This window comes from Saimiri boliviensis, chromosome 2 (genome assembly GCF_048565385.1).
Source record: "Saimiri boliviensis isolate mSaiBol1 chromosome 2, mSaiBol1.pri, whole genome shotgun sequence".
Taxonomy (NCBI): domain Eukaryota; kingdom Metazoa; phylum Chordata; class Mammalia; order Primates; family Cebidae; genus Saimiri; species Saimiri boliviensis.
The window spans coordinates 217,066,670-217,094,332 of record NC_133450.1 but is presented as its reverse complement, the minus strand read 5'-3'; the positions used below and the strand labels follow the sequence as shown (position 1 = coordinate 217,094,332).

The window sequence follows — 27,663 nt, the reverse complement described above, 5'->3', positions numbered from 1 at the left end:
TGCGTCATTGCACTCCAGCCTGGTTAACAAGAGCGAAACTCCGTCTCAAAAAAAAAAAAAAAAAAAAAAAAAGGAGGTGCAATGCAGTTCTTTGATTCATTCAGCAAAGTTTTACTGAGTTCCTACTACAGATGAGGCCCTGTTCTAGGTGCTTGGTGTATAGCAGTGAACACAATTCTGATAGTGATTCCTGCTCTCAAGGAGATTATATTTTAGTTAGGGTAAATAGATAATAAACAACTGTGAGAAATATAATGTACAGGTGTTACAAACATTTATATAGAAATATCATACACAGTTATACAACCTGTGTATTATGAATATATTTTTTATAGTCTGCAATCTGAAATACTCCAGAATTCTAAAGTTTTTGAGTGCCAACATGATACTCATTGAAACATTTTTATTTTTACTATTTTTTTCTTTTTTGAAGTGGAGTCTCACTCTGTTGCCCAGGCTGGAGTGCAGTGGTGTGATCTCAGCTCGCTGCAACCTCTGCCTCCCAAGTTCAAGTGATTCTTCTGCCTCAGCCTCCCGAGTAGCTGGGACTATAGTTGCATGCCACCATGCCCGGCTAATTTTTTGTATTTTTAGTAGAGATGGAAGTTTCACCATGTTGCCCAGGCTGGTTCAAACTTCTGACCTCAAGTAATCTGCCTGCCTGGGCCTCCCAAAGTGCTTGGATTATAGGCACAAGCCACTGTGCCTAGCCTTATTAGAGCATTTTTGATTCTGGATTTTTGGACTAGGGATGCTAAATTGGTTAAGTATAATGCTGATACTACAAAACCTGAAATCTGAAACACTTCTGGTCCCTAGCATTTTGGATAAGGGCTACTCAACCTATGTTAGAAAGTGATACTAAGAAAAAAAGTAATACAGGTGGTATTGTACTGTAGTTACACAAGAATTTCCTTGGAGAGAAACTGAGTCAAGTTCATATGGAAACTTATTTTTACATCTGCATATGAATTTGTAATGATCTTAAAACAAAATTAAATTAACACATGATAAGGGGACGTGGGAATGGTGGGCAGAGGCTGGAGTAGAGGCAGATGGCAGTGTTAAATAGAAAGGGCCAGGCACGGTGGCTCATGCCTGTAATCAGTGTTTTAGGAGGCTGAGGTGGGAGGATTGCCTGAGGCCAGGAGTTCAAGACCAGCCTAGGCAACATAGCAAGACCCAGTCTGCACCCTGTCCACCTCCACCCCCTCAAAAAATTAGCTGGGTCTGGTGGTGTGTGCCTATAGTGCCGGTTACTTGGGAGGCTGAGGCAGAAGGATGTGTGAGCCGAGTGTGAGGTTGCAGTGAGCTGTGATCAAGCCACTGTACTGCATCTTGGGTAACAGAGGGAGACCCTATTTTGTATTTGTTTTTTTTTTTTTTAAAGTCAGGACAGGTCTTATGAAGAAGGTGAGATTTGAGTAAAAGTCTAGAGTAGAAGCCTCACATGGAAACTTGGCTGGTACATTTTGAACTAAAGGAGTGATCGTGGTCCTTCTTTACTACTTCATCTCTGAGGGATTGGAGTATTTGATTTCTGTCCGAACCTCAGTTTCCTCACGTGTGAAGTAGTACCAATAATACCGACCACACCAAGTTGTAATGGTTGGAAATAACATATATAAAGCATCTGCTCCAATGCTTGGCCTGTAAACAGTAGTAATTTTCCCCCCCATTTCTCTTCCTCATTTGCTAACTAACTTTGTACATTTATGTTTTAGCTCTAGCTGCTAGATAGGAGATTTATTTTATTTTATTTTATTTTTTACAAGTTCTCACTGCTGCACAGGCTGGAGTACAACAGTGGGATCACGGCTCACTGTAGCCTCAACCTTCCTAGGCTCAGGTGAATCACCCACTGCAGCCTCCTGAGTAGCCGTGACTATAGCCATGTTCGACCATGCCTAATTTTTGTATTTTTTGTAGAGATGGGGTTTCACCATGTTGCCCAGGTTGGTCTTGAACTCCCGGGCTCAGGTGATCTGCCTGCTTCGGCCTCCCAAAGATGCTGGGATTACAGGCTGCTGATAATTTTTTTTTTTTCATGACTGCAAAAAATAGCGATACAATGATATTTAGAAGAATTGGGATTTTGAAGTTCTAACATTTATGTTATGCTTCTGGCTCAAATTGCATAGGTCCAGAAATTCCAACAGGTTGTGTGTATGGTGTGTAGCTGGTGTTTTTCCAGCTGTTGTTTACCTCTCATATTTTCGGTCTTGGTGTCTTGGCTCCACAGCTAGGAAAACTGCTGCCTTTAGTAGTTTGGAAATTGCCAGTTTGAGACTTCGCTGTGCCATTGTGTTGTTAACTAGCCTCTTACAAGGTTTTTATATAACAGATGTTCACTGTTTGTTGGGGAGATGATTTACCCCCAGATACCATACGGATGAATCTTTGTAATTATTCTAAAATGAAGATACGGTAATTTTAGAATTGTTCCGAATTGCTTTATTCAAATGTATTTGTTATCTCCATTAAAGTATTGCTTGTATTTCTCCCCAGCTGATACCTTTAAATGGTGGTGAAGGTGAAATAACCTTTTCTATTACTTTTATTTCTTCTTTTTTTAACTTAAACAATTTCAGACTTGCAGAAAAGTAAGAATGATGTTGCGCAAACACTGACCTGTCCTTTCCTTAGATTTATCAGTTAGCATTGCGCCACATTAGCTCTGCCTCTCTCACACACGTTGTTATTCCCACTGTCATTGTTTTGGGCGTGCGGAGAGCCCTTTGAGAGTAAATAGCAGGCACCACAACCCTTCACCTCTGAATCCTTCAAGATGTTTTCTTTTGTCACCTTGATAAAGTCATGAAATTAAGCAGTTTAACATTGATACAAAGCAGCTTCATTTGTAAAATGGGGAAATTGGTTTCTCTTGCCTGTGAACTGTGGTAATTTGTATCATGAGCATAAAGGTGCTTTAGGAAAAGTTGGTGAAAGTGAGTAGGTAGCAGCTTTGTGTCTGCCCGCGTCACTTCTGCCACATACTTTGTGCTTTTTCCTGGCCAGCGGTGACCTTCCGTCTCCAAGTCTAATTTGAATTCTGGGTGATGGGTCCACAGCTCTGAGTTTATAGGATAATTCTGTTTAGAAACCACTGACTCCACACACACACAGATTTTGCTGCCCTAAAATACCAGATGAAGAAGAATGAGACATCAGTGACATCTGATTTTAATACCCAAGTAAATTGTTACTTTGAGATCTTGTTTGTTCCTCTGTTCATTTATGAGCTCTTTAGTGAGTGCTGTCTGTGTAAAGGCACCATCACAGGCAGCACAGATAGAGGTGAATACCAGGGTCTTTGTCCTCAGATACTCAGTCTAATGGGGGAGGCAGATGTACACACTGACAAGGGCAGGAGCGGGCCTCAGGGAGAAGGGGCCACTTCTGAAGTGGGAGAATTCAGGAAGAGCTTCACTTGAGCCCAGTCTTAAGAGGTGGATTGGATCTCTTCATTCATTCGTCAGCTGTGTATTTAGCATCACTCGTGCTGAGCACTTTGCTAGGAACTGGGAATGTGAGTGATCAAGATGGTGCCTGCCTCAGAGCCTAGTCTTGTGAGGGAGACAGGCATTAGACAGGTAAATTCACATTAACCTAGAAGAATGCATTGTGATAAGTGCCTTAAAGGAAAAGAACAGTCATTAGAGAGGATAATAGGAAGGAGCGTGTGGCTGGAGGGTGTTTGGGAAGCCCTTCCTGAGCAAGTGACATTCAGGCGTTTCCTAATGAATGTAATTTGTGAACGTGACAGAACATTCAAGTGGGATGAAGAACTAAGAAAAGTCTCCTTCATATCCCTGCAAAGCAACCACTGTTAGGAATTGTTTGTATTTTTCCCCAGAAGATATGTTATGATATACCTTCATGAATCTCCTTCTGTCATCTAGTTACCCCTTTAAAAAAAAACCACAAGTGAGCTTATGTTATACATAATATTCTCTTACTATTAACTTGTTTGGAAGAAGTTTTTGTATCAGCATATGTAGGCCTGCAGAATTTCTGTAATAGCAAGCTGTACAGAATTGCATTATGTGGCTATACCATGCTTGACTGACCCATTCTTCTACTGTTGAATATCTTGCTTTTCATATTTTGGTAACAAATGTGTCTTGGTCTACTTGTATAAATACGTATTTCATTTAGATAAATTCTTAGCAGTGGAATTTCTGGATTAAGGTGTACACATGTTTTGGCCAGCATTCTCTGTTGCAGTTGAGCCACCGGATGATTTAAGGAAGAGAGGGATTTTTTTTGAGAAAGGATAGCAGGTGGTTCACAACAGAGTTGGGAGGGCAAGAACTGGGTGTGGGGCCAAGAACAGTCTACACTGTGGGCACAGCCGGTGCTGGGCCCTGGCTGCCACAGAACTGAGCTGCCTTGCCATCCCTCCCACCGCCAGAGAGTTCCTCTGAGGGAAGGTGGGTGCTTCTGATTGGTGAAGCTCAGCCTCCCGCTCAGATGGCGGTGGAATTCTTTGGACATAGGTAGGAAATACAGCTGCTGGGCAGCCCAGAAAAATGACAGTGCATTTTACCTTTTGAGAGCTATTGCCAAATTGCTGTCCAAAAAACTGGCACGAGTTGGTACTCCCAGTAGAGAATACAAGGATGCCTGTCTCCCACCAGCTGGTGGACACTGAGTATTTTTGCCAGTCTGATGGGTGAAAGTGGGAAGAAAGAACACTTAAAACGCCTGAGGGATGTGTAGGAATTAGCAACACATCCCTTAGCCCCAAGGAACAGGCCTCAGGCCTGTGGTGCACAGGGGCTCTGTGTAGTTAAGCACTGAAAGGCCAGAGTGTGCTGCATGGGTGTGGCAGGAGCATGGGTGGGGCTGGGACAAGGGACTCATGGAGGGGGCGTGGCAGAAGCAGAGATGGGGAGGGTAGAAGAGGGATGGATGTTGTGGAGTGTGGAGCGGAGGCAAGGCTGGAAAGCGAGGCCCTGGGGGTCCAGATGCTGCAGGCGGAGCTGTTTTGATTTTTGTCCTGGAGGTTTCCAGCCCCAGTTTTCAAGCCAGGGAATGAGAGGATTAGCTTTGCTTGTTAGAAGGAGCAGCTGACAGCTGCGGGGAGCATTGGTGCGAGGGGCCTGGAGCAGGGAGGGAGCTTGCATCCTGGCCAGAAATGTTGAGGGTGTGAACGAATCCAGTGGCGGTAGGGATAGCCACTGTCATTACAGAGACCTCTCAGAAACCAGCTGACCTTCTATTCTGTCGTCATTCTCTCCCGGCCTTCCTCAGCGCCAGCTCCTTGCTGGCTCCTGGCCACAGTGTTGCAGTCGCGCCTTCACCTGGGGCCGCCTCCCTTTTCACTTGGGCTCTAGGCCCTTTTTCTCATCTCATTTCCTGTTCTTCCTTCCCTTGTGCCCTGGGCTTCTGTGGCAATAGGCCCCTGGCCCTCCCCTGAACAGAGTCTAACACCCACTGCTGTCTTCTTTCAGAAACACGTTTTCTGCCTGGAGTGTTCCTCCTCCCCACCCTGAGTATAGCCCAGAAGCCATTCCCTCCTGGCTGCCCCCAGCGGAGTTAGCAAGTCCCTCCCAGGAGTGAGGCAGGATCCCAGGACTCGGGCCTTGGCCCCACTTTGCCTGCTTCCTCTAGGCCTTGTCCCTCCTGCCCCTGCACAGTTCTGCCCCTCTGAGAGCAGCATCTGTGCCTTACTCCCAGGGTCTCACGGAGCCCTGTGCAACCCAATGAATAGTCGATGGTCAATTAATTTTCTGATTCTCCAACTTGTTTGTGCTGAAGAATGAAACTTCGTGTTAGAAACCTTAGCTGCTGTTCATTGTTTGTGAACTAGCAGTTTACAGTACCCCTGGAATGCATTGGGTTTAGATTGTGTTCCATTTGTGTGTTCCCAGTTTAGCTAAAGTGTTGTGAATGTGACAGGTCCTTTTACTTTTTTGTTTTGTTTTGTTTTAAGCTAGTATTATTTTAAATTTAAAGCATATTTATGGAATGTCTCTGTGCCAGAGTCTGCTGGGTACTGGCACATTATTTTCAGTTAAAATTCAGTGTAAGGGATGCTGTTATTGCTATTTTACTGATGAGAAACCTGAAGCTTAGAGAGATGTAGCAACTTAACCTAGTGGCACTCAGCCCTGTAAGTGACAAAGCTGGGATTTGAACCCTGTCTTCCATCTCCGGCAAGCCCCAGTACAACACAGCTGCTGTGATTTGATCATTCTACAGATGTGATTTCACTTAGCTATTAAGCCTTGCTTCTGAATACTACAAATGTTTACACAAATTCCCAAAGTTCGCTTGTTTTTGTATTTTTGACTGTTCTCTGCATCGATTCTCTGTCCTGCATGTTGAAAACAGTATTTACTGAAACAGCCTTATTGCGACAAAAGAATTAAAAAAAAAAAAAAATATATATATATATATATATATATATATATGTATGTATATCCACAATTTTGCTACCCCAAGACAATGTGACATTTACTTTTTGTTTCTTTCCAATCCAAGTCCACGGTGAAGAGGAGCTCTTTACAGAGAACGTTAGATCATGGTCTTGTGCTGGCCAGGGCTTTGTCTCTGTGGCTCTCTGAGTTTTTTCCAGCCATTGTTCTGTGGTCGTAGCCGTGCAGGGCTGCCTTTCTTCCTAATCTGAGTTTGACTTTTGTTGTTGTTTGTCTCTTATTTTTTGTTTCCCTTCCCATCCCGCTTACGCCTCCGCTTCCAACCACTTCTTTCCCCTTTCCGTTCCTTTTGAGGGAGTGAGGAGCAGGATGTTGGGATTTGAGAGAGAACTCAGAATTTCCAAAATTTGGTGGACTTTTTTTTTTGAAATGGAGTCTCACTCTGCCACCTAGGCTGGAGTGCAGTGGCTCAGTTTTGGCTCACTGCAACCGCTGCCTCCCAGGTTCAGGTGACTCTGCCTCAGCCTCCTGAATAGCTGTGATTACAGGCGTGTGCCTGTAATTAGCCATGCCCGGCCAATTTTTGTATTTTTAGTAGAGACAGGGTTTCACCATGTTGGCTGGTCTCAAACTCCTGACCTGAAGTGATCTGCCCACCTCAGCCTACCAAAATGCTGGGATTACAGGCATGAGCCACTGTGCCTGGCCTGACTCTGTTTTAATTCATGCCTCTTATTTTGAGTGAGCTAGAAACCAAACCTCAAACTCCGGATAAAATAGAAGGTCCTCCTAAATGAAATGCCTCTATGGAACATTAGCATTCACTGTGGAATCAAGGCTTTCTGTAATTGTAGCTTAAGTGAGAAAATGAATATTTCATCTGAATTCTCATGTTTTAGTTAGATTGTGAGTTTTTTATTATGAAAAATAAAAGTAAAACTTTGTAATTACTTTTTTTTTTTTTCTGAGTGATTTGACAGTAAGAGCTGGAAGCTACAAATTAACCGGAAGACAAGGGTGTCTAAATTTTGTCTACCCATGGGCCTGTATTGGCGACTAGCCAGGCGCCTGAAGGCTGCTCTTAATTTACATTAAATAGAAGACACCTGTCTTGTCTTGCGCCTCTTTAACTTGCGGGCACAGCTCGATCTGCATTGAGCGCTGGGTCCTCGAGCCTCCTCTCTGAGGACTGGCCTTCCTGAGAGTTTACTTGGGAGACCAATATATCAGACTCCTTGTGGTGTGGCCCTGGATAGCTTCTGCCCTAAAACCTTCTTTGTAGACACGACAGTGACCATAATGAGAGTAACATTCATCCAGCTACAGCACCTGGACCTGTTGTGGGATGCTTTACTGATACAATCTTTGCAACACTGTGAGGTGGGTACCATCATCCCTGTCTTAAAGATGAAGAAACTGGGGCTCAGAGAGGTTACTTGGCACCACAGCAAGGAAGTACATGAGTTGGAATGGGAACCTCAGTCTCCGACTTTTTCCTGTTGGTACATGGCATGTGGTTTTTTTTCTCCAGAAAGAAAAAGGATCCCTTTGGTTTCATTTCCTTCTTTTTTAAGAGAGTAATTTGGAAGAGATTGCTGGTGATGGATTCATTTGATTGCTAAAAGCTAGGCAAGTCAAATTTTTTTGACTTTATTAAGAAAGGGAAAGCATTTCAGTTATGTTTCTATAGACATAATGTGGGTTCTTTTAATTCTCAGATTAATTAGCTTATTCTTTGAACTTGCCAGCTTTTCTTTATTAGGCAAGCTGAAGTGGTGTCAGAGGAAGCTTAGGGACCATCTTTTGCTATTAGCTTGGCAGTGTTCCTTGTAGCAGCATGGGCAAGGTATATAAAATTTTTGTTTTTGCCTGCTTATCCACATAGAGAATTAACATGAATAAAATTTCAAGCATGACATTCCTGAAAATGAGGTCCTTGGACAATTTAGGAATACTAACTTAAGGAATAAACATTGGTATGCACCATTAGGGAAGACTTGGGGTCACTGCCAGGGCCATCCAGGTAAAATTCTCTCTCCAGATAAACTGGTTATACAGTTTCCTAATTACTGGAATGCACCTCCTGAGTCCCAGTTTACAGGGCCCCCAAGCAGTTTGAAAGATGTGGGACAGAGTAGGAAACATACTGAATGTCTCACCTTGTGGGCAAAAGAATCTTAAAATTAAGTGAGAACTTAGGAACATCGATAGGGAGTTCGGACTTGCCATTGTTACACTAAAGTACAACCTTTCCTGTATTTTTATAGTGAAGTACAACCTTGGTATAGATGTTTTGATATCTCCTCATGACTTGATTTTGAAAGTTATCCTGCACTGGATCAAATTATTGCACTTTTAAGTTTGCAAATGTTTCTTCCATATTCATTTTCAACTCTTAAATTGGATGTAAATTTAGCATGTTTATTTAGTTCATAAAAACCTCAGAGGGCGTATATATGGACTTCATAGCTGTGTGTTGCTGGAAATTCTTTTGTCCTGGGGTCAGCAATGTGGTTGACTACGTACAGGAGGCTTTAGAAGCATGTGTTTCTGTCGGAACTGGATTGTGTTTGTGCCCCTGCCCTCTGTGGGCCAGGGGCTGGGCAAGGGAGGAGCTGTGCTAGTCTAGGAAACCCTACTCCGGCAGGAGCTTTGTCCACATAGCCAGTGACTGTCTGGAGTGGGCTTTTCTGTAAACTCCTGAAGTATCACTTAGGATTCTAGAAAAAGTGGTGGAAGCCCTTGCTTTGGTCCCAGCTCTGCTTGATCAGAGCCTAGTCACCTAACCTCTGGAACCTCATAACCCCTCTTTCTAAAATGAAGGTACTTTTTTTGACTTGGAAAGGTCACAGGTTTTTGGGATGTTGAAATGTTGCATTTTATGCCACGCTCTGTAAATCACTGTGGGCTTTTTATGTGCGTATGTTGCTCTTGGCCATTTTTTGAGGCAGTGTAGCTGAGTGAAAAGAACTGGTTTTTGAAGTCAGATTGGGTTCAGATCTTTTTGAAAAATATTAACTTATTTTTATTTTTTAGGTGCAGGGTCTTGTTCTGTCACCCAGGCTGAAGTGCAGTGGTATGATCATAGCTCTCAGTACCCTGAAACTCCTGAGCTCAAGTGATCCTTCCACTGCAGCCTCCCGAGTAGTTGGGACGATGGGCGCACCACCACTGCTTTTTTCTTTCTTTCTTTTTTTGGTAGAGACTGGGTCTCACTGTGTTGCCCAGGCTGGTCTGGAACTTCTGGTCTCAAGTGATCCTCCTGCCTTGGCCTCCCAAATTGCTGGGATTATAGGCATGAGCCACTACGCTCAGCCTGGGTTCAGATCTTAAGTCCAACATTCATTTAGCTGTTTGACTGTGAACACGATTTCTTCTGTAACATGATGACTTGAGGAACTGTCCTATGCTTTCTCCATGTGTGAGCATGAAGTGAGGTACCAATAAAAATTTTTTGTATGTGGCATGTAGTAGATGTTTGGTGCATAGTATTTTGATAGTTTTAGTGCCAATTCATTTTTCTGTGTGCAGCTCTCTTCAAGATTTTTCTGGCACTTTTTCCTGCTTTAATTAATATAAGATGTACTTTAGAAGATTAAAAATGTGCAGTGAATGGATTTTATATCTTAAAATTACGTTGCAATGGAGTGCCAGGATAAAACAACTGGGAAGCAAAAGCACATGAAAGTTGAATGAATGCATCATTTCCTGGTTGCTGCAAAGGTGGTACTAAGCCAATAGATGGTGCCGTTATATCAGGAAATGAGAAAATATTTACTTCTAAAATTCATCATATTGTTACAGGGAATGTAATATAGTCCGCCCTTGCAAGTTCTAAATCTGTTCTAATTAGATTGGATTTTGTTCTTGATTCTGTTTTAAAAAAATATTAAATGCCTTTTATAGACAAAATGGTGAGATATTGAATTAATATGTTGGAACTCTTCCTCTTTTTCTCCCGTTCTGACATTTTAACACGAAGTTTCCTGATTTGAACTGTCCTTAGCCTACAACCAAGTAAAAACCCTTGCCAGAGTACTTTTGAGAACAGTTAAAGGAAATGCTCACAGTTTAAAGTTCTTTGCTTTAAACCCCACTGAGAGAGAGTAAAGTTAGCTAGCTCATCTTTACCTGCCCTGGCAGGTGTCCCCAAACTGGCCTGCTGGCCGCCTGCGGCCCCCTGAGGCCATTTATCCGGCCCCCCGCCGCACTTCAGGAAGGGGCACCTCTTTCATTGGTGGTCAGTGAGAGGAGCACAGTATGTGGCGGCCCTCCAACGGTCTGAGGGACAGTGAACTGGCCCCCTGTGTAAAAAGTTTGGGGACGCCTGTGCTCTGGTTTCAGGATTGTACCAGAGTCACCCCTGCTAATGGAAAGCGCCTTTATACACTTATGACCTGGTGTTTGATGGCCTTTTACTTCCTCATTGGTCAGACATCTTAGGCATCAGAAGACTTTTCAGTGTGTGTTTCATAGAGTAATCTGAGTTCACGCCTCCATCTTCCATTCCTGGCTGCATGACTTTGGGTAGCCTCCTTCCTTTCTGTGAACTTCAGCTTCTTCCATTCATACAATGAAGATAATACCATATAGTCCATCAATTAATTAAAAATGAGAAAATGGTTGGAGCTGCACATTTTTTTCAGTAAACAGGATTTCTTACGGTTTGCTCACAAGCTCTATGAAAAAGATCCATCTTATGATTAAAACTAGGTGTGTTCTATAAATTATTAACATGTATGCCCCTTTGGTCTTTGGGGGTTCTGAGGGCCATAAACACTTAGAAAAGGCCTGCAAAGTGGAATGCCCTGAAATCTGGGAAGCTATTTTTAAGTGTAGACCCGAGTAAAGGGTACCTGTGAGAGATGTGCCGGGAGCTCCCCACACTCCTGCAGCAGGAGAGCAGGGTGTGCCTTGCACTCAGCTTCAGTTTCTTGGCGGGACCTTGTGGTGTCGGGGACTGATAAAGATAGGTGCATTTTAGGGTAATTTTCATCCTCCATTTTATCCTGTCAGTAGAGGTAGGTGACTCCTATGTTTTAAGGAAAAAATGTTCTCTCTACGTATCTTTTGACATTTCATTAAAATGCATTAATAAAACCTTTCACATTTTAGGTCCTGATGCCTTGATTGATAGTCTTTTGTGAAGAATAAGTGTTTATAACCTGTCAGGTCAATGAGATGTTGCAACTGTAAGAAAAATCCCTGTTCCCTTCAAGTGGTGTTCTAAATTATTAGAGTAAAATATAACTCCTATTTGACTACATTACATTTAGAAAAGGAATTCCATTTTTTGAGGAATTGGTTTTTGAGTGAAATGATTGGATACCTTAAGAAATATTTTTAGCATATTAAATGGAATAATTTTTTGAATTCATCGAGAATTAAAGGTAGACTTTGACATTGAGGTACATTTGCTGATGAAAAAGAAGCATTCTTCCCCCTCATGAGGGGTTTAAATGTAATACTCAGTGCTTACTCAGGAGTGAAAACATCAAATTAAACTGTTTATGCTGACAAAGGACAAATCTGGATTTTAGCAAGCGATGCAAGATTGTCTGATTGCTTGGCTTGCCTCGCCAGGAAGCTTTTGGCCAAGACTTATAATGAAATGCATGCATACAATTAAACCATTTAAAGCCTGTGTCTGTTTTACCAAGCAGTAAGAGGTGCTCCACCGCTCTCTAGTGGCTGGCCGTGGTCCCCCGGCACCGGCCTTGTTTTATATTCATCAATCAGCTCTGCACACATTGGCATTGTCGGCCTCCAGAGCAAGCACCGGTACCAGGAGACGAGGCCTTAGAGGCAGGATTGGAGTGAAAAATGATCCCAGTCTGTGGGTCTGTGGAAAGCACCAAATTTTACCCAGGACGAGTGGCCAGTTGACTAACAATGAGCAAGTGTGAGTAAGCGCTCTGTCAGGGAAAGCTGACACTGATGGATTAGAAAGTTGTGTGTGTGACTCTGTTATCGCCGCATACATCTTACACCTTGGCAGGCCACGGTGGCAAACAGGTCCTTGGATGCTTAAAATGGACCACTCTTTAGCAGAAGGAGCAGCTTTTTTCCCTGAGAAGATCTGGTTAAATTGATTTGGGGAAAAGCAGTAGAAATCCATTTCCTGCTGCCTCTCATAACTTCATGACTTTGAGAGAAGAAATTCTGAAGACCTCTGTTTCCATGAAAGCCGCCAGTCCTGGGACTTGGCCGAGAGTGATTGTATAAAATAGCTGCCTGAAGGGCCAGGACCTTGTCGGAGAGGAATTTCATCCGCCAGCTTTTCTTGAGCTTTTACTGTCCCCAGCATTTTGCTTTACATGTAGTGTCTCATGCAACCCTCAGAGCCACCCTTTGAAGAGGGTGCCTCCTGTCCCCTGCCCTTTGTGCAGGGAAGGAACCCAGTTTGGTAGGGCTGCTGTGCCGCTTGGTTTACAGTCGCAGCATTCACACTGTGCTTGATGCGGTTGCTTGTGCCTCCTGGAGCAACTTTGGAAGCCCTGCAGAGCTCGGAGTGATGTGCCCAGCTAGGGAGCGCCAGGGCTGGGCCACCTCCTGTGCCTCTTGGTGTTCCCAGAGCCTGCTGCTGCTGCATGGGGACCTAGAAATGGTTTGTCTGAAGAAAGAGTGGGAAGTTGCCCTTCTGAAAGATGCAGGAGCTTAAGAACCCATGCTTCAGAACAGGACCTAGCCTTCAATCTTGGCTCCACCTCCCATTGACTCTACTGCCGTGGGCAAACCATTTGAAACCGGTTGAGTCTCAATTTTCTTATCTGTAAAAGGGGCAAATACTCCCAGTACTTGAGTTCAGTGTTCAGGACCTAAGACCCTCATTTTCACCTTTCTCAACTTGAGAGTTAATGAGCACAGCCCTTATTAGAAAAAGCAAATTTCTACCTTTCAAGTCCTTCCTGACATTTGACTTAGAAGCAGCAGGTTTTAGGAAATTATTTCAGTCTTTTACTGTTTCTTTAGCATGTCTAATAATATAGATTATAGAATTGCTAAATTTGTTTAGTATTTTAGTGAACTCAGACTTATAAAAGTAACACATTTTTTAATGTACAGAACAAGTAAAAGCAATATCTAGATTGTAAAATTTCAGATTTCATCCTGAATTGGATTGTTCTCTCAGAAAGAGTTAGTTTCAAAGTGAATCACTAATCCTGGTAAGCTAAGATGGAAACACTTTCAGAGGTTTTAGAAAATGGAGACTAATTTTAGTTAGTTAGTTTTTTTTTTTTTTTTTTCTCGAATGAGGCTATTTCAAAATAAATGCTGTTATAACAGATACTTGAGTGGCATTGCTAAACAGTGACTGGCATATGTTTAATCATTTAAAACAGTTAACTAAATTCCAGTCTCATTTGAATTTCCAAGCAAAACAATACAAATTAACTGTATCCAGATGTGTGTGGTAATCGTTTAGCTGAAATCTAAAGAAAAAGCAAGTTTGAAAGCATGCTTTTTTGGGGTGGGGAGCTAAGAAAAGATAGCTCCTTCTCCCAGGCTTACTTGCTAATCTTGATTTCAAGCATTTGGCTTTGCTATTTAAGAGGCAAACGTGGTGGAATGGAAAGAACATCGCACGCTTTAAATTCAGAAAGATCTGGCTTCAGAATCCCAGATTTGCTCATCACTGGCTGTGTGATCTGGGCACATTCCTTATCTCTGAGCTTTCTTCTTCTTTTGTAAAGTGGGACTACTACTACCTGCCATGCCTGAAGAGCAAGCAAAACTGATGTGATTGTGCTTTGAAAGTTCTTAAGTACTGTGTGCATCTGTTGCAGTTTGTTCCGTGCTGTGTTTGCCACTGAGCACACTTCTGGATAAGTGGGGTCTAGCTCCATGCTGAAATGCTCAGGGGACTTCATTATTATTATTAATTTTATTTTTACTTTTTGAGACGGAGCTTCGTTCTTGTTGCCGAGTCTGGAGTGCAATGGCGCAATGGTGGTTCACGGCAACCTCTGCCTCCTGGGTTCAAGCGATTCTCCTGCCCCGGCCTCCTGAGTAGCTAGGATTACAGGCATGCGCCACTACGCCTGGCTAATTTTGTATTTTTAGTAGAGACAGAGTTTTTCCATGTTGGTCAGGCTGGTCTTGAACTCCCAACCTCAGGTGATCTCCCCACCTCGGCCTCCCAAAGTGTTGGGATTACAGGTGTGAGCCACCGTGCCTGGCCGCAGACTTTATTATTAAGATGATTGTACCTCTAAGACAGTACTAAGGAAGCCCTCCTAAGCACGGTGGTAAGGAGAGACATGGTGTATTTGTTTGTGATGATCGATTGCTGCTGTTCTTTGAGTCTGTTGACTCATGCATGGATTGACCTTTAGGCCCTCATATACAAGTTTAAGGATTAAGCTGCCTGCTGCTGCTGTTGTACAGAAAGACTATGACAGCTAGCGAAGTCTTGTCTTTTGCTTGCTTTTTCCATTCCTTCACAATGTTGGATTTTCTCCAAGATTATACCTTAAAAAATGGCTATTAATGCATACACTTTGAATGAAAATTTAAAGATACAAGTAAACAAAAAGAAAATAGCCCTACCCAGAAATAAACTTAATATTTTGATTTATGTGCTTCCAGGTTTGTATAATATATATTGCATAAGTGTATCTGTCAGTTTTGCTTTGGAACATGTTTTTCCCCAACTAAATATTATAGCATGAGTATCCACTGCCAAAAAAATGTACTTCTAGTTTGTCATGTTTAATGACTGTGTATATAGTATTTTATTGTTTATTTTTCCTGGCTCCTGGTTGTTGAACCTTTACGCTTACCTCCCAGGAATTTTTTCCCCCTCTAATCCAAACAGTTATCTTTTTAGATACGTGACTTGGGTACTTGTCCATGTGTTTCTTTAGAATAAGTTCCTAACAGGCTTGCTGGTTTGGTGGTATGTATAGCTGTATGATTTCCAATTGGTGTTTCTAAATTGCCCATTCGAAGAGTTCTATCCATTTTTGCTGCTCCAAGTGTGTCAGAGTGCCCATTTGATCACACCTTTGTCAGCACTATTATTCTTTTTAATCTTTGCTAATTTAAAAGGCAAAGGTAATTATTTTACTTCAATTCATATTTCTTTGATTGCTAGTGAACTTTATTAGTGCTGCTTAGTGTGTTTATAGGCCTCTGCCTTTTCTCTTCTGTAGACTACTGTCTTCTCCGTTGGAGTCTTGATGTATTTATTTGTGAACTCTTTTTAGTTATTAGTGTTCTGCATGTATTTTTCTGAGTTTCAGAGCTTTTATTTTACATTCTTAGAGGAGCTAGTAATTTTTTTTTTTTCATAAGCCAATGTCCTGCTGTTGTAAGATGTTTGATTTTAACAGACTGGCTGGAGGTGTGGTCCTTGTGGAACCAGTGCTTAGGACCCCCTTCTCCTGGTGCTCAGCAGATGTGGGTGACACAGAGCATCCTCTTGAGGGTCTGTGGGTGAGTCCGGCCCTGACAGAGCCGGGAAGCAGGCTGAATGCTCTCTCCAGGACTCCACAGGGCATCGGTTGCAGGAGGAGCTCTTTGAAAGAGCACCTAGCTGGAGCAGCCATGGAGAGTGTCTGCCATGGATGGGAGAGTGCTCTGCAGGTGGAAGGGGGATGAGCCATTTGTCCTCCCTGCCTCCCTGTCTCTCCACAGCCCGGCTCTGGGTGGGTTGGGAGTTGGGAGTGTTGAGCAGGGTGTGTGGGTGGGCTTGGGGGAGGGCAGTGGATGTAGGAGGTCAGTCGGAGGGAACTAGGTGGTTGTCATAGTGTCCTCACTATGTGTCACCTCCAAGTACTGGTCACTGAATTGCACCTTGTTTTTCTGTTTTAAAGAGCTTTGTTCTGGAAGCAATACTGAGTACCCGGTAACTGTGGGTATGCTCAAAAGGCAGGCTTGGTGAAGGTTGCTAAGGAGCAGCTTCATGGAAACTACTGATGAGACTCAGAACGTCAGTAGTATTAATGTAATGCAGAAATCCAGGAAGGGCTGTTCACTCTGATGATACCACAGTGGTTTGACTGGACTAGGACATACAATAGGACCTGGTTTTGTGGTTTTAAAGCCTTTTTTCTTTTTTAAAAATTGAGCTGACTTTACACTTGAGTTTGTCTTATATTCAGGCTAGTATGGTAAACTAGGCAATAAAGATTCCATTATACCTTACCAAAGCATTTACTGCTATCCTCACTCCATCAGGGCCAGCTCAGAGTTTTTTTGGCTTCTTTTGGACAGTTGGCTTCACATTTTAGTACAGCTTAATTCAGTAAGCATCTCTCCTAATGCTGCCGTGTGTCAGAGACTGCTGGGGATGGGGGCTGGAGAGAGGACAGGATGGACAAGCTGCAGCGATGAGAGTGATAAACCCTATGGGGGTGACCAAGGAAGGCTTCTAGGAAAAAGTGGTGTCTCAGCTGGAGTGTGAAGGTGACTGGGAGTTCTGTGGACTGTCGGGGCAAATGGACTGCTATGTGCAGTGTGAGATAGGCTTGAACAGGCATGGGCATTTAGGAAATCATGGGCAGTGTGGTGTTGGTGGAGTTATCAGGTGTGTGTATCAGGGAGGGGAGGGAGCTGAAGGAGATAGAGACTCGGTCATGGAAGGTCTTGCGTGTCCTCTCTCAACTGTATTGTGGCATGTAGGACTTTCTGTATGAGAGCATGACATGGGGTCACACCTGAGACAGGAATCCTGCCCCGTGCTTGCTTCCTGTAGTCCTAGACAAGGAGCTTTCTCAGGTCAGCGAGTTGCTATGAGGATGATGGAATGACATAAAATAGGCTGCATGGCACATGGCAGGTGCTCAGCAGAAGGCCTTTGTTCTTCTTTGGCTGTCTTCTCCTGACTGGAGTGTAAGTTCTTGGAGGCTTCACCCTTGCTCATGGAGCATAGCCTGCATTTGTGAAGAGCATGTCCTCTCTGACATGCCTTCCCTTCACTGGCATACTTGAGTGTGCCGCAGAGGCCTGGCCCTGGCCACACTGTCCCCTGGCTTTTCTGTGTATCTGTTCCTTAATGGAAACCAGATGGTTCTGTTGTCTAAGATGTCCCTGCTTCTGGATAAAAAGTCAGAGCAAATAATCCTTCAAAAGATTTTCACCTTGGTTTTGTTTATGAAGAGAGTGCCAGGTTAGGTAGTTGATGCTGAAATAACAGAATGTCTCTGGGCATTATAAATGGTTTATGGAGAAAAGAGGATATGATATTTTAACATTTTACAGGTCACATGGTGGCTGCACTAGAATGGGATGTGGCTGGTGATTTATTGTGTATAGTTCTGGATATTGGACCAGTATCTAGGAAACTTGAATGAAATTGTCTTTAATTACTGGTCTCACTGAGTTTACCATCTTTTTTTTTTAATGGCCAACTTCTTGTTCCTTGTGTCCCCTACTGCACTGCCTTAAAATTCTGTTCTCTTGCCACTTTGTGCAATTGCAGTTGTATTTGCGATTCTCACCGCAGTTTTCTAAATGGCAGACACACATTCAGAGGTACCTAGAAACCTGTTGACAGGTTTTCCGTCTCCAAACACTTCTGTGTATTTCTGAAAAGGGGGCGCCAAAGTCTTCCTTTCCTGAAAAGCTGGGAGCAGGAGCTAATTTGCAAGTGATTTAGAAATTATTTTTAATGTTGAATTTCCCTTTCTTTTCAAGTTTATTTTGGGGCCCACTTGTTTTTGATTTCATGGGAAGCAGAATCAGGTTGGGAAGCTTGGGAAGCTCCTGCTTTTCAGAAAATTTCGAGGTGGTGGGAAGAGTGTGAGAGTGTGTGTGTGTGTGTGTGTGTGTGTGTGTGTGTGTGTGTGTGTCTGTGTCTGTCTTTGAGGTATAAAAAGGGGAAGCCAGAGATACGGTGTAGTTAGAGCCCTGAATCCTATGTTTACTCATGTTATACCTTTCAGTTCTTCAAAACAAAACAACAAATTGCCTGTCCGATAATGTGGAGAGGCTCCCCACACTGCATAGACTCTTTTGTTCCAAGAGTCTGTGGGTTTAGTGTGTTATTTTGTCTGTAGTTGTTTCTAGGCAGGAAAAAGGTTTTTAAGGAATAATTATTTGGGAGGGAAATATTTTTCATTTCTTAAATTACTGAGTGAAGCTGAGCAGAAGGAAATATATGTGCCTAGGAAAAATAGAGGAAAAAAATTACTGTGAAATGCCAAAGAAAGAATGGCCCCAGAGGAAAAAACCGCTAGTGATTTTTAAGGAAAAATACCCTTAAGGTAAGCTTGATTTTTCTTTTAACAATAATTCATTACGGTTTTCCACAAGTTGTTAGCTGGTAGGTAATACCCGCCTTCTCCCTGTCCTTTTTTGAATGTTTATTTCTGGCCTCTGGTTGATTACCCTTGGGCTCTTTGTGGAGATATTCTTGGACTCTGTTGGAAGTAGCCTGCTTTTGAATGCGCTGCAGGACTGGCTTATATCTAGAAGTATTTTTTTCCTGGGATTTCTTCATTTGCAGTTGCCTTGTTCGTTCATGGCAGCTGTCTTTTGCTTTCCACACAAAACCCGCTTGCTTTTACTGGCAAGTCTGAGACTGGTTCTCACCTGGGCCTGGAAACAGCAACTGAGGTGACTTTTCCCCCTCGACCCCCGAATCTCATAGTAAACGTGTGACTCACAAAACGTTGGTGGAGTTTGACCCTGTTTCCACATCTTCAAGGACACGTTTACTTTAAAATTCAGAGGTTTGTTTTGCTGAATTTACTCTCACATATGTGCCAGTTTTATCTGAGTGTGCTAGTTTTATATCTGTTTAATTTCTATCTTCTTTTCAGAGGGCTTTTAATGTCCCTTTAGATCACCATTTTAGTTTTTTTTTAAAGGAGAAAAAAATTGTGAGGGGGGAAAACGGGGTTGCCTTTTGCTCCCAAAGCCTAAATGAATAGTCATTGCTTGTAATGCCGGTCTACACTTGACGCTTCCCACTGCTTTAGATGTGATGTATCCGGTACTGTGAAGGTAATGATCCTCAACCGCAGCAATATTCCCTAACAGGAGTATCTGTCATATTCATTGGGATTACCATGTTCATTGATTTGTGTCTGTAAATCTGCTGTTTCTACCCTTTAAATTTGATCTATAATTGGACCTCCTTAAATGGTTCAGATAAGGTAGTCTGTATTTTCTCAACACGGCATTGCTGTCAGCTTCTCCTTTTTCATTATACATTCAGCAGACTTGATAAAATCAGCAGGACACCTCATTTGAAACTGTTTAATCGCTGCCTTTTTCCTTTGCTAAACCATTGAGGTGGTCAAGCGATGTACACAAATCATTTTAAATAGAAAATATGGTTTTCTCTGTGACCCAGCTAAATAGATAGTGTTATGCAAAACAAGTTAAAAAGTAATAAATGCCAAAAAAATCTTCTAATTGGAGTAAAAAATTGTGGGCAACTCTGTCCTCTCTCCAAAAGTGGAGTATCCTGAAATATTACCAGGACCTGTAAAGACAAGATGATGATTTTCTAAAGATTCTCTGGTTTCTGAACAAAGCAAATTTAAATTTTCAAGTAGTGCTGACCTGCCTTTTGCGTCCATTCAAAGGGAGCCCACACTTATTTGTAATGCCTTTATATCTGACTTTTGTAGGGATAAATTTGCTATCTGTTAATATCTATGCAGCATAACCTTTCAGCCATTTGTTATTGTGATAATAAATTTTTGTTTCTTTGTCATTTTGTCTATTCAGCTGTTACTCTTCAAAGTACAAACTAAAAATAATAGCTCCAAATAAATGCCACACAATAAAGTGTTTTACAGTTGTAGCTGAAATAACCTGGTGGCTGCTGCTCGCGGTCCTATTACCATTGCTGCTGCGGTAGCTTCTTCCCTGCGTGTCAAGGTGACTCTACTAGGGCCAGCTCATTAAAACAATCTTTTCTTTCGAACTGGCTTGGTATTTAGTGCTGTACCCAGCAGCCTGCCAAGGCACAATATGGAGCACTAGACTCACAGCATAGAACACGGGAAATTATGTGGTAGTCACTTTCTGAAAAAATACAAATTCTCCATAACCTCATTTTCATGCTTCAGCATTTTATTGTGAATAATTTACAATTATATCTGTCAGTGGTAGAGGTAGGGCCAGTTACAGATTTACCTTAGATAGTGGTAAGTGTGACTCCAGGCTTTTGAAGAGCACTGTTTTTACCTGGTTTATGTGGCCCTGTAGAATTAATATTTACACTGTACTTGAATGAGACGCTGGGCATGTTTTGCTGTGTTTGTTGCCTCTAGGTAAACTTGAGATGGAGAGGCTGGGATATCATAAAAAACACTAAAAGTGCATCTTTTTCTTATAGGTTCTGGCTCCTTGGCAGCAATGGCTGTATTTGAAGATAAGTTTAAGCCAGACATGGAGGTATGTAAGTCCCTGCAGTTTTATTCTCTTTCAAGTATTTTTCTGGTTTTATCCTGAACATCTACAGATTGATTGCCGATTCCTCCCAAGCTTATACAGCACCGTTGTTAGTTAGAGTGTTCTTTGGCACAGATGGTCTGTTTGCCGAGGAGACCAGCTTCCTTTTGTAGTGGCCCAGCTGTGCCCTTCCTTGGGCTTGAGGCGCTGGCACTATCCAGCTTTTTGCTCTGGGCTTTGGGCTGTCTAGGAATCTTCTTGACTGTAAATGCGACGGTAATGTGGGATGTTTCCTTGTGCACCAAGTTTTCTGTGTCACGATATCTCAAAATGACAGGTTTTTGTTTTCTCTCACAAAAAAATAGAAACACTATGTATGTCTTTGCATGTTACAGAGGCCTGACCTGAAAATGGAGGCAGTTTTAAAAATCCCTATAGGTGATTATGCATCTGGCAGAAGATGGGGACAAGACCATGCGTGTGGCAGAATCATCTCAGAGTGTAATGATCTAGTGTCTCAAATACACGTATGAGAGGTTCTTTTACGGTATTTTCTCTGTTGGTGGAGGAAGGTGGTATCTTCTGAATGATACTCCGCTTAAGTCTGCTTTAATGATGGATTGTCTCCACCCCCACACCCTATATCTTCAGGACAAATGCATAGCTCTTCTGTGGTCACAGTCGCAGGAATGTTGAATAAGCCTGGATCCTTTATGGTACCACGTTCTTCCTCCACTGCACTACATCCTTGCTGCTAAAGCTTTTTTGATGGTTGTTAATTTGTGGGGGTGGGTATCAGTTTCTTTTCAACAATTAATAGTAGTTTGTGAGTGGTTAACCCTACTTCTTAGTATGTAGGTTTTTGCCATTTCTGACTTGGTAGTATTGTTTAGGTACCAAAGCATGTCTCTGGGAATTGATTTTTGACAATGCTTTATGTCCAGTCATCTTTGGAAAAGATTGGATATTAAAAATATTTTGTTCTTCCGTCATCTCATTGTCATTGGAGCACCAAGTGTCTTTAGAGCGCTGAAGCTCTCTCTGCCCTTTAGGTTTGGACCAAGTGCTGTGAAAGCCAGAGAAGGAAGGATTAAAGATATTGATAAGCCAGGACAGGCAGGGGTTTTCTGCTGCGGTGCCTACCTTCAGTACATGGGGATAGCTCAAATAAGTGACTTGGTCACTTGGCTAGATTTCTTCCCTTCTTGGATAGCTGCAGGAATTAAAACATAGTGTATAGAATTTAGGTGTTTTATACTAAAAATGATAGTGTCTTGTTCCAATTAAGAATAGTAAACAGGTCCAAGTATAGACTATAAATGAGATTAGGAGCCTGTTCTCATTTCTCAATGTGAACAGTTATTCCCATATCAGCATTATTTTCTGTTTGGGCTTCTTAAATATATAGAGAAGAAATAGGATGTATTAATACTAGGTCACGTAAAAAAGAAAAAAGAAAAAAAGTTCCCCAGTCTTCTGACTATAGGAGAGGAGTTTCTAAGGCTCTACACATCCATTAGGACTAACAGAGGTACAGGGAGGTGGAGTCTTGAGTTTTGTTTAGAAATTCACCTCACTAATGCCAGACCCTTCCTTAAAACACATTAATCTTTTCAAATTTTCTTGAAAGCTTTGTCTATTTCCAGTTGATTGGGACCTCTGTATGTTAAAGAAAAATGAGAATTGCAGGAACAATTGAGAGTGTGAGGTATATTAGAAGTGACTTTAACACTCCACTAAAGTGATTTTACCTTATTTTGAGTTTGGATTTGAAGTGGTTCAAAGGTCGTGAATTTAATATTTGCTGTGATTTTGGGAAGTAAGGGGAATGTCAGCATCCCTTCAGTAGAACTTCTGATATTATCAATCTGAAGAATGTTTCTTAGATCAGTTGTGTTTATAACTTATGAGCACTTGATGGTTCTGTATTAGCTGTGAGACCTTGAAACAGGTTGACTATATTCTTATTTCAGATTGATTATTTAAACGCACAATTTTAGGTAACTGGTTTTTATTCACTTAAGTTACTGAAACCGCATGCACACTGACGATCAGTGAAAATCTGCTTGTTTATTTATTTATTTAGAGAACGAGTCTTGGCTGGGTACAGTGGCTCACACCTGTAACCCCAGCACTTTGGGAGGCCAAGGTGGGTCACTTGAGACCAGCCTGACCAACATGGTGAAACCTGTCTCTACTAAAAATATTAAAAGATTAGCTGGGCTTGGTGGTGGGGTGCCTGTAATCCCAGTTACTCGTAAGGCTGAGGAAGGAGAATCACTTGAACCTGGGAGGTGGCGGTTGCAGTGAGCTGAGATCATACCACTGCACTCCAGCCTGGGTGACGGAGCCAGACTCCGTCTCAAAAAAAAAAAAAAAAAGTCTTGCTCTGTTACTCAGGCTGGAGTGCAGTGGCATGATCTTGGCTCACTGCAACCTCCACCTCCTGTGTTGAAGCAATTCTCATAGAGACTGGGTTTCACCATGCTGCCCAGGCTGGTCTGGAACTCTGAGCTCAAGCAGTCTGCCTATCTTGGCCTCCCATAGTGCTGGGATTACAGTTGTGAGCCACCATGCCCAGAAGAAAATCACTTTATTAAAGTGAAGGTGATACGTCCTTCTTTAGTGGTTGAGTTTAAAAGTAAACAGAAGGCACATAGTATAACAGCTATCAGCAGATAATTATTTAAAAATCTAAAGAGATGCTAATAGTTGAAAATATTTATTGTGAAGACCAAGCCACTAACTGTGCTGACCACACTGTTTATTTTTGGTGAATGTTAAATGAAGGCTGAGACTGCCTAGCAAAGTGGAGAGGACACCATTTTAGATTCAGCCAAGGTGTCTGTCATTTCTGGCTCTGCATTTGTATAGAACTCATAACAATAAAGACATTTTGGCTTAAAATTTCCAAAATTTGGCTTAATTTTCCTCCTTTCCAGGGAGACTTTTCTTTCTGTGTCAAGAAGCCGCGGATAACTTTTCTTGCCTAATTAGAGACCACAGGATTGGGTGACTAAGCCTGCTGTTTCCTTTCAGTGTGGAAAGGCTTCTGGATGTGTCTCAGACAGCAAGCCAGGAGAACAGCACTGCTGCCTTTCACACCTCGAATGGATTGCCAGGACAGTAACTGCCACTCACTCACAGAGAACTGCATTGCAAACGGGCAGTTTTAGGCTGTTGTAATAACCAATTGTTTAACCAACAATAATTTTTCGGCCAGATGCGTGAAACAAGCTCTTGGCTTTATTGTTAAAACAACAAACTAGAGGAAGCCCAAAATCTTTTGTTTCCTCATCTACAAACCTGTACTTTGGATAGTGCTGGGCCTTTGGACTATAATATTTATGGAATACAAGTTCCTCCCTCCTTAAAAACCTTTCTTGTGTTCTCATCATCTCTAGCTGCACTGTCCAGCACTAACCTCACCTGGTTATCGAGCGCTTGAAATGTCACTTGAGAGGGTCTGTAAGTGGGAAACATGCACTGGGTTTCAGAGACTTAATACAGGAAGCTTTTAAAATGTCTCAATAATTTTTATACTGATTATATGTTAAATGGTACTGTTTTAAGTATATTGGCTAAATAAAAATATTAAGAAAATGTTATTTCTGCTTTTTAAACTGTAGCCACTAGAACATTTATTAGGCAGGGCCAACTTACTGCATTTTGAACTTGCCATTTACACACTACATTTAAGGTTTCTGCCATATCCAGGTGCCACCTGCTCTGTTAATTTTTTTGAAAATTTAAATTAACTCACTTTTAAATAAATTAAGGTATAATTTACATATAATGAAATGCATAGATCTTGAGTATACAGTTCAGTGGGTTTTGGCACTCAAACAAAGATAGAGAACATTTCCTTTACCCCTGACGGCCCCTTCCCAGCAGTTTCATTCTCCATCTTTCCCACAACCACTTGGTTCACCTTTTTAATTTAAATTTATTTTTAAAATACAGTTTATATCTGAAATCCTGGGTTTGGTGTACTGGTTATTTTTTATTTATTTATTTTTTTTTTTGGAGACAGGGTCTTGCTCTGTTGCCCAGGCTGGAGTGCAGTGGCATGACCGGGGCTCACTGCAGCCTTGACTTCCCAGGCTCAAGTGATCTTGCCTCTGCTTCCCGAGTAGCTGGGACTATAGTTGTGAACGACACACTTGGCTAATTTTTTTGAATTTTAGTAGAGATGAGGTTTCACTGTGTCACTCAGGATGGTCTCGAACTCCTAAGCTCAAATGAGCCACCATGCCTAGCCTATATTTTTCTTCAAGACACATTAAAGTGGGTACATACTATTAATAGAAATAAAAATGGTTCATATAACACCATCACATGTAAGCCCAAGGATTAAACTTTGGGGGACCAAAGGTTCCCTTTGGCCATTCTTGTCTGCTTACCGTTCTTTGAATACAGCATGCACTGGCTGGTCATGGACTCCTTATTGCTGGTGCCTGCCAGCAGTGCCCTCAGTTGCTGCTTCATTTGTTTGTGTCCCTGTGCTCCACTGTACACACCTGTCCTGTTGTTTTCTGGCTGTTTTCAGGGGGCATCTCCCCCATGCCAGTGAGAGAGGGAGCTCCTTGAGGGCAGGGGCTGGCCATGAAATCATCTCTGTTCTTAGTTCCTGAGGTTTCAGTATGTGTTTGTTGCATTGAGACAGTAGGATAACCCTGAGCTTAGTTCGAGTTACCAAAACCACCTGAGAAATGGAAGGGACTTTCTTTTCTTCTTACCTAGAAAATGCTGAACATCTTTTCAAGATATCAGAGGACGATAACCAGCACATTTCTCAAATAGCATGCAGTATTGGGGCACAGAGTCAGCAAAGCAAACACCCCATTAAGAACACAGGGAACATGAAGATGGCACAAAGGGCAAATGCTCATTGGGAAATGACAGCCCAAAAAAGCAGAACAGTGAAACCCAGCTGGAATTCGTAAATGCCCAAGATGGCCTCTGCTGTTGTAAGTTATCTGAGCCATGACTTACCTCAGAAGCACTCAGTTCCTGAGTTTCAACTAACCGTGTGTGTTTAGGGCACATTAAAAATCTCAAAAGCTCTCACCCAGTTTTGGCCTAAACGCTACCTCAAGTGGTCTTGTAATTTTTATTTTTATTTTATTTCTTCCTTGCCATAAGCCTGGACATTCTTTTTGGGCAGGAACTGTGCTTATACCTGGTTGTTTCTCTTCCTTTGACCTAGCATGGTAACTGGTACATAGTAGTTATTCAGCTAGTGGCTGTTGAATGGGTGGATAAAAAGGTGTTAAACACAACTTAGTAGTTCTGAGAGTAACCTTCCTTTGAAACAATTTGATAATTTCACCTTTAGTGTTCACAGTACTTAGCTGTGATAGAAATGAAGGCATAAAAAACTATGTTGCTTACTGGGGATAAATCTCATGCTTTATTTTTATCAGTGAAGGTGCTTATTCAGACATTGTACGAATGTATTACCAGAACAGGGGATTCTGAAATGTCTAAGTTGACCTGATGACAACGGGTCAGTTATATGCGAGGTTTTTTTTTGGTGATGATGAATTGCTCAGAGCATTTCCCCCAGATTTTTTTTTTCTCTGTTGTTAAAGCTGGCATAAGAATTCAGCTCCGGTCCTGGTGGTTGCCCACAGGCTAGCTTAGCTTAGCTGGACAGGGAAGCTAGTGATAACCACGCTGGGGCATTTTCAGTCCATTTTCCAGTTAAGAATAAGGAATTTGACCATGGTCCCTTGACCATGGTGTTAGCCTGGCAGATACGTATCTTGAAAATTGCTAAAATGAAACAAGAATTTTATTTTAGGTTGGAGAGAGAAATAAATAAATGCATCTGATAACTTAGGTTGGCTTTCCCTTCTGTTTCATTTCTTTGTAAGAAGGGATGTTTTCATTTGGCCTAGTGAGAAATTTAAACTCTTGGAGATTACAATTCATTAAAATGGGTAGAAGATTAATATTTAGTCTGTCAAGATCAATACTGCCCCCTCTTTGCACTAATTGTCAGAATATCGTGCAAGGGCCGCTGAAGGGTAGTGGTGTGCGGCAGGACCCTCACATCACAGGGAGATGATTCAAAGGCAAACTGTCCTGCACCCTCTGGTATCGACTTGCAAATTAGCATCTGGAATCTAATTAAACAAGCTTAATGAAAGTAGCAGCTGAATGCTGCTGGAAAAGACAATCAGCTTTTTTCCCCCCTCTCTGATACATATTCTGTACTATTGAAGTTGGTCACCAAACACATCGTGTGAGCACAGTTAAAAAAAATTAGCATTTATTTGAAGAATAGAAACTGTTTTTCATTCTGTTATGCATTTGGCATGCTCTGGCGTCCCATGAGAGCCATGCCACAGCAGATAGTGCACAATATTTATAAATCCATGACAGGCAATAATAGCAACTTGAAAAATTCTTTTGCTAGAATCTCAAGTTGAGAGCTGCCAAAAGCTGAGAGGATCAGATCTGCAGTGGCAGCTGCTGTGCCCTACAGTTAGAATTCTAGACTTTGAAGATGCTCAACTTAAAGAAATGAAGACTGCAGGCTTAGCCAATTTTTGCAGGTTTCTAGAGCTCTGGCTCTCTGCCTTTTGAAGATGAGTTGCTGAAGCTTCTACCACTGCCTGAGGCATGCTAACACCAGCAGGATCTTTTTTTTCCCTAGTCTTAGTGTGTCTTCAGTTTTAAGTAGCACATGCTTAGTCAATGCCAACTGTGATGGTCCTTTCTCTGGTTGCAATACCGAGGAATGAGCTCCTACCCTATACCCTTCAGAGGGAAGCTACGAAGATAGATGGTGACGTATACAGGCGCCACTTCAGCCGTCTGATTTATGGAGTCATATTTCATCACTCAGCAAGTGTTGGCCTCTAGAGAAGCCCTTATAGATTGCTAAAGATGCTAGCAGCTATCGCCCAAAAGGCTTGTG

General features: G+C 42.1%; 1 protein-coding gene across 1 annotated transcript in view; it reads left to right on the top strand.

Annotated features, from left to right (window-relative positions):
- PSMB7 (proteasome 20S subunit beta 7) overlaps positions 1–27,663 on the top strand; it is a 62,745-nt gene that overhangs the window by 10,838 nt on the left and 24,244 nt on the right. The window contains exon 6 of the mRNA XM_003940643.4: positions 20,680–20,738. Within this exon, the coding sequence (XP_003940692.3) occupies positions 20,680–20,738 (59 nt within the window). The remainder of the gene's footprint in view (positions 1–20,679; positions 20,739–27,663) is intronic.